The following is a 7,998-nucleotide window of genomic DNA, read 5'->3' on the forward strand; positions in this document are numbered from 1 at the left end:
CATACAGAACTACTTAGTACTACTGGTACCATCAATGTTAAACCTGCTACTACAACACCTTGATACTTCTACAGCACTACCATACACCAATACTAATAGCATCTAGTTTATCTTTATATTTCCACATGGAAATCGTTAATGCATAAAGAAAAGGTGATCAATCGTATGGATGTAATCAACACTAGAACACAAAGAGTTTGTGCTTTAGTTAACACACACATGAATTAAACATGCACTACGGCCGTGTTCCCATTAGCTTCTAGTGGCTCGAGCTGTAGCTACAGCTACTGTGTGTGGAGGGAGGGGGGAATAAACCATTTGGGTGGATTGACTTGTGTAGTGCAAGTTACACAAAGTGCAGGTTTACCAATAGATGTATGCATACCCCCCCCCCCCCCCCCCCCCCCCCCAACATGATGACTGAAATGACACCAATCAACCACCGGATCACCCACCCTCACCTTCAGGACCAGCACCAGGACCCCTCCTTCCCCAGGACCCCCCCCCCCCCCCCCCCCCCCCGCTCACCTTCAGGACCAGCCCCAGGATCAGGGCCAGCAGCACCAGGAACACGGCGGCCATCACCACCGCAAACCACAGCTCCTTGTGGACCGGCATCGGGGCCCCCGGGCCCCCCTCAGCCCGCTCATCGCTCCCCACTGAGACCCCTCCAGGGCCAGAGGAGGGTCCCGGGGGGTCTGCGGAGAGGGAGGCGGGGCGGGGCGCGAGAGATGGAGGGAACGAGAAAGAGAAGAACAATTCATTGGAAGAAGAAATGTGAAAGAGGAGGAGGACGATGGGAAGGAGAAGAAGACGAATGCGCGGTAAGGATGAAAAGCAAGGAGGTGGAGGTGGAGGGAAAAACATCATATGTAACAATATGATCAGAGGGTCACGCAGCGTTCATACGCTGTTGTTGTGGAAACAACAAACATTTAGTACTGGCAGTTCTACCTCCGGGACCACATGATCCATTCTGTCCTTATACATTTCCCATGAAGTCGTGTTTGTCTTGCGGAACATGAATTATAATTGATCTACAAAAGAATATCCAGGGGCACCGGCTGGTACCTGGTGGTTAACCTGTATCGTGTTCGGGGGCCTGCCCTGGGCCATAACAGGGACACCTCAGAGTGGTGTGCTGAAGAAAGGGGATCAGGCAATAAGGAGCACATGGTGCGGCCAATAAGGCTGTAACTGGACCCGGCGCTGCCGCTGTGTGACGGGCCGTCCTGCTCGGCCCCGTCCTGCTCGGGCCGTCCTGCTGGCCCACACGCCGACTATAACCCCAGAAGAAGACCTCCTGCTCTTGTGCTCTCCGTGGCCGTTCTGGGCTTCACCCTGTGGGGGACAGGCTGGTGACTCTGTACATACTCCCAACGGCTTGCTATGATTCATAATATAACGGAGAAAAGGCACCAAAATGGCGGCTTAGAACGTGGGTGACAACATGGGAAACCCTCCTGTCAGCACAGTTGAACTTTCCGTGCTGGGGTGGAGCAGAGGGCGGGGTAAGACAGCAGAAGCATGCTCTTTTGAATGAATGGGGGTCTATGTATACATTGGCGTGGGATCAGAGTGTGTGTGTGTGTGTGTGTGTGTGTGTGTGTGTGTGTGTGTGTGTGTGTGTGTGTCTCACCAACACTGGGCTCCGTGGTGGGGTCTTGGGCGCCCTTTCGCCGTGCGATGCATGGATCAGCAGAGGAGGTGGAGGTGGAGGAGGAGGGTTGAGGGTGGAGGTGGAGGAGGGTAGAGGAGGACCCCCTGGTCTCCGGCCTCCAGGCTCCTGGATCTCACACCTGTTCCACCTATCAATATTTCACAACCCGCCGCTAGGAACTCTCTTTCACCTCCTCTGCTCCTCTGGGGGTCCGGAGGTACAGAGGGAGAACCTTCTGGACTACGCTCCGGTCCAGATAGGTGCTCCTCTGGTAAGGGCGAGGGACAAAGAGAGTGCTGGGTGTCTCTCTCTCTCGCTGTCTCTCTCCTGGTCAGTTTCCCATGATCCCTTGCGCCTCCTTCAGCGGCGCCATAGCAACAACAGGTGTTGCAGGTGTCCGTTTACAAACAGGCGTGCGGTCAGGTACGTATCATTACGCTGATGCGGTGACTGTGTGTGTGTGTGTGTTTGTGTGTGTGTGTGTGTGTGTGTGTGTGTGTGTGTGTGTGTGTGTGTGTGTGTGTGTGTGTGTGTGTGTGTGTGTGTGTGTGTGTGTGGGGCTGCCGGCCCACATGATATGCTTCTAAGTCCAGAATTGTTTGTCTCTAAGATCACACACATTTATATAAGGTTTCAGGAAGGTTTCAAATTCACAACTTGGTAAAAGAAAACGTGGGAGTCAAACAATGTTTCCTTCCCAACTCTTATTAATACTTTTGTGGCATATAACTGTTCTGCTTTTGTCTATTTTATAATGTTAATTTATACATACAGTAAAAAAAAATGATAGAGACTCTTTGGATGTATACATACAACCACGAGGGGGCGCCAAGTAGCAGCCCTTTTGGGAGATTGGCCGTCAGCTTTATCATAAGAAGAAGTCTCGTGTCGCTTATAGGCCTACGTTATACTATTATTAAGCGACCTACTCTTGACATCAGATCAGTCTGTGTGCTGAGGTCACGTCAACCTCATGTGTCTCTGTGAAATATCAGCCTAATTTCAAGTTCAAGTCAAGGTTAAATATTTGAGATAAATATCATAATAGCATAGCCTACCAACATATCATAATATTCAATTCAATTATTTTATATTCTATATTCTATTCTTGGTGATACCATGATTATATTTGTATAATTTAATTAATTAACTAAGATACACATTATAAACAACTATAGCTTTCATTACTGTAGTGGTTTTAATAACGCACGACCACCATTACTACTATTGGAGTAGGAGTAGGCCTACACTGCAAACACTGACACAATGAAACGTCTGAAAATCCTATTTTAGTTTGCTTCTGTGTTTTGAGCTTAATAATATGAAGGTCATGTCAATATCAAATCATAATGTCACGTCAAACCTGGGTGGGCCAATCACTCGTCTTCCTCGGACACATGGATTAAGATTCCCGGGGAATCCCTGACCTTTGGCGACAACGCACACGAGCCACTGAATTATGTATAAAGCCAGATAAAGACTTTATTATGAACACCTATGAACAATCCCTTCCTTCAAACCTAAAAGAAAAAAAACGTTTGTAGCGTTTTCAAACTGTAAATACGAGGCTACTTAAATACATAAATATACGTTGTCTTTTTTTTTTTTGCTGTGAACCCCCCTCCCCCCCACCCTTACATTAACAAACTGCCCTATTTGATTTATATTTACAGAGGCGCGTGTGTAATAACCTAATCAGCATGCATACCCTCTGCTACGACGAGGACTGAGGGACAGTTCTTTTATAGAGGAAGTGATCTCACTCTTGAGTGCCAGAATCAGACCTTTTTTTCCTTTTTTTTTTTTTTACGGCCCATCTCGTGCCTCAGGCCCAATCCATCATTAAGAAGGGGGGGGAGGGAGGGGGGGGGGGGTGCAGGAGAGACACAGAAGCTAGACACGCACTAACTCATTTACACAGAAGGGTGGTGGGGGTGGGGGGGAAGGAATTATTCACCATCACTAGTTCACTTACTGACGGCTGGTATGGTGGCAAAAAAGAGAGAGAGAGAGAGAGAGAGAGAGAGAAAGGTCTCGCTTCTCGCCCATCCCCCTGCCACACCCCTTTTGTCCTCACCTCAGGTAGACCAGGAAGTTGGGCCAGAAGATATGGCACGATATAAGAAGAGGTGGGTTTGTGGGTTTGTTTTTTAACACTCTTTTATCGGAGTCCATCGTTTTTCTCTGTTCTCATTCGTTCCCTTTCCACGCCTTGTTCTGTCTTTTCTTTGAATTCCTCTCCTCTTCTCCTTTCCTGTCCCCTCCTCTGCTCCCCTCTCCTCTCCTCTCCCCTCATGCCTACTCTGTCTGATTCCATTAACTCTAAATGCTGTGACAAAGACTTAGTAATAGCAAGCAAAATCATGGGATGAAAAAAACAACAACTCTTAACCAAATGATTGTATTTAATCCGCAGTGCATTAAAAGCAAAGTACAACGTAATGTATCCCAAAAGAGATTTAAATAGGAATATTTAAATCTGCAAATGGAAAGCTGTGCGCGTGAGAGAGGGAGAGGGAGAGAGGGAGAGAGAGAGAGAGAGACTTAGGTGTGGTTGTGACGGTGTAGGCCTACCTATCATGCACTGTTGGTATTAAATTCCTTATTTACATAGGCTATTCATGTTCAGTAGTTTGAAAAACATCAGCCTGCTTTGTCCCTACATTTACGACTTTAACGGCCGTCCAATTATTCACTGGAGCTCCTGGGGGATTTTACCACATCGTAGTTAAGAAGAAATTAGTCCATTTAAATTACGTACGTATATGTCTTGAACCAGAGAGCCGTATTCATTTTTTTCAACATTATTTTTATTTATTTTTTTTGTAGTACAGTACAGTGAAGATATCAGTGCATGGAATGTTAGAGAGCCGTATTCTAAGTGTCTTAGTTTGCAGTAGTCCCAGTTAAAAAAAAATATTAATAAGCTACATAATTCTCGTTAATTTGTTTTATTTATGATTAGGTGTCACTTTATGGCTGACCAAGATTATCTCTACACATAAAGCTGTTAAACATGTACCAATGATGTATATCTCACATGATGAATACCTCTACTGTGATGAACACCTCTTTATATAGGGAGGAAGAAATACAGGAAGCGAGAGACACAGTGATTAACGGCTTTATCTTTGAGATTATCCATATGAAAGAGAGAGAGAGAGAGAGGTGGGGGGGTAGTGGGAGAGTGAGAGAGAGGGTCTCAGGTTAAAAATTCTGTTTTAATTGATGTTTGAGACTCTGACTCTGTTTTGGCCTTTTGCTCCAAAAGAAGTACAATGAACTTTGAACTGGGGTATCATCTTTATTGCCCAAGAATCCACCTGAGAATGGTACCGCTTACACACGTCTCACCTGAACAAGGCTTAGTTGCATCTTTGAACAGCATCTCTGTTGGCATTGGACTATATACATATATGTATGTATATATATACATATATGTATATATATATATATATATATATATATATATATATATATATATATATATACACAAATATATATATATATATATGAACACATATATACATATTAATTGTATATATCTATATATATATACATATATAAGTACACATCTATAAATATAGATATATATATATATATTTATATATAGGCGTACGTACAGTTTGAACCATCTCCACATAATATTGCTAGGTCACATATATTTCGTCACAAAAAAATATACACACGATAGTGATTCACTACCTTGCACTAAAGAGCAAAAACTTAAACAGCTTAGATTTCAGAGTCCTTCTTAGTTAATTTATAATATGCTTATTCCCTTCATTTTGAACAGGTGCGTGTGTTTCCTTCCCTTCGATTTATTCTCTTTTTTTAAACACGCAAAAAAAAAACACAAAAAAAAAACACCCAGCATAACACAGAGGACCACCACCGACCCCCCCCCCCCCCCCCCCCCCCCACCCAAGCTTTATGGCTAAAAAAGGAAAGTAGTGCACCACATTGGGGATATAGTTTATCATACAAAAAAGACATCAAGCCTCTCAGAATTCAAGTTATATGGCAGCCATTTTACGTTGTTAGGGTTACAGCTATGGTTCTACACACAACTCTACTACGACATAGTGTTATCATTGTTATCAATATTATTATCTTCAGTATTATTGTTCAAGTAGTTAGTCCACTTATAGCTAGCTTGGGTGAAAATGGTGATGGTATGGTGATGGTGTGGTGACGGTATGGTGATGGTATGATAATCGCGGTGTGGGTTGGGGGTTAGTGCTAGGCAGCTAGCAATCAAGCTAATAATAGCAAAAGAACTAGACGTTATTTTTACATTGTTTAAAAAAAATCTTGGGATTTGAGAGAGTTACACTTTTCTGGTATTCAGAAAGAACAGATTATCAAAGAAAAATAAAATGCAGAAATAATAATAAAGATATTAAATAAAATGCATTGAAGACAATTTTCTTTACAGCTGGATAACTGATGAAGTATTTTTCTTCCCTGAAAAAGTCTATGGGCCCCTGCGCTTTTTAAATGAGATGTTACACTGAGATATTAGTGTCTAATGTGAATCGCTCCCCACTTACATGTACGATGAATGTTTGACATAGTAAATGGAAATACAGCAACAATTATATATTTTTCTGTCATTACAGGCCAGGTTATTAGTTATCATTTGCTGGTATATTTCAAAATTAGTCTCAACTCTTTGGCAAGACTTACCTCTCCAGACACTCAAATATTATTCTTCATATTATTATTATACAAAAGGAAAATATAAAGAAAGAAGGCCCTCTAAAAGCACTAGAGTGGATGTTTGAACAGGCTTGAAGAAGGTTTCAATATAGAATAATCCACCGAGGATCTTCAAGTATCAGGTCTTTTGACATAATAAGCTTTACTTCAGGCATGTTACAGTTGTAGACACCTACAAGAGGCCTCTGGTTTACAAGAGACCAGGTCCGTCCTATTTCAACCATATGTTTCTATTTAGAGACAAATAAAGAAACAAATGTACCTAACCGCAGCAAAGTCGGCCGAGTAAGTGTCCGACGTCAAACTTGGGAAACCGCCGAAACTCCGGCCCCCGAGGAACATCGCCACTGCGCTGAATATCTTCACTGCACCGTTTAAAAAATGTTCATTCGCATCTCAACTGGAGCAACCCATAAAAAAACAACAAAGAAAACAAGGTTGTTTCTAAAAACAAAATGTCCGCTTGCTTCGGTTTCCCCACCTCTGGAATCGACTGCTTCCTAAACTCAAAACAAGAGTCACGGTAAAACGCAAGCCAGCGACAACCAAAACCTCCACCTTCTCACGCCCCCCCCCCCCCCACCCCCCGGGACGGTGCACCCCCCCCCAGTCTGCCTACGCACATCGGGGTGGGGGTGGGGGTGTGGGGTGTGGGTGGGGGGACAGGGGGACGGGGGGGGGACAGGGGGGGGGGGACGATGACGACCATGCCGACCATGCGCCATCGTGACATGGGAGTGGGGGAGAGGGGGGGGGGGGGGGGGCGGGGCTGTCAGGCCTTGGCGTCCAGCAGTTCCAGGAACAGTTTGTGCATGGGCACGCGGCCGTCCTGCTTGATGCTGCAGAAGTGCTGCACGGCGCGGGCCGCCGTCTGCCGCAGCAGGGGGAGGGACATGATGAGCTTCCCCGCCCGGCGGGGGTCCTCGGGGTGGCAGGACGCCTCCAGGTCCTGGAGGGCCGCGTGCAGGACGTCCTGCAGCCGCTGCACCGCCTCGCTGTCCTCGATCTGCATGGAGTCTGGGGAGGGAGAGGGGGGGGGGAGGAGGTCAACAGGGGGCGTTAAGGCTTTGTTATGGTTCCACGTCGATGCAACAAAAGGGGTTTACGGATCCATTTTACATCCTTGCGGACCCTCCTGGCGTCCACCGCAAGGGACTGACGTGCGCCTAACCTTGCGTCGAGGCTGTGATTGGTGCGCTCACTAAAACCTGACGCAGAACCAAAACAGGTTCCTGTTTTTTACCAAACAGAAGCTGTTTTGGAACCTGTTTTGGTTCACAGAACCAAACAGAACCAAAACAGAACCTATTTTGGTTCTGCGTCGGGTTTTAGTGAGCGCACCAATCACAGAACTCCGTTCACAGAGACAGGAACCTGATTTCGTTCTGCGGACGGACGAGTTGCGAACCGCGAGGGAAGAAGGGGGGGGGGGGAGACGGAGAGCGAGGGATCACAAGGGATGTGTGTGTGTGTGTGTTTGCGAAGGATGTCTTTGTGTTTAGTAGGAATTTATCTTCTTCTATGTATTCTGTTGGATGGGGGTTTTGTGCCTTTATGGACAGGGCGGTGAGAGGGGTACGAGGAACGTTTGTTGAAGAGAGAGAGAGCGAGCGGGG

At 45.6% G+C, this 7,998-nt stretch overlaps 1 protein-coding gene across 1 annotated transcript in view; it reads right to left on the minus strand.

The window, feature by feature from the left end:
• Window positions 1–7,154: 7,154 nt before the first annotated feature.
• Window positions 7,155–7,998, minus strand: part of LOC311363573 (estrogen-related receptor gamma-like) — a gene marked incomplete at both ends in the record, with an annotated part of 19,968 nt that continues 19,124 nt past the window's right edge. Inside the window, 1 exon segment of the mRNA XM_084483523.1 lies at window positions 7,155–7,399. Coding sequence (XP_084339649.1) covers window positions 7,155–7,399 — 245 coding nt within the window.

The sequence above is a fragment of the Micromesistius poutassou genome, assembly GCF_964030765.1.
Source record: "Micromesistius poutassou genome assembly, chromosome: 19".
Lineage (NCBI taxonomy): Eukaryota > Metazoa > Chordata > Actinopteri > Gadiformes > Gadidae > Micromesistius > Micromesistius poutassou.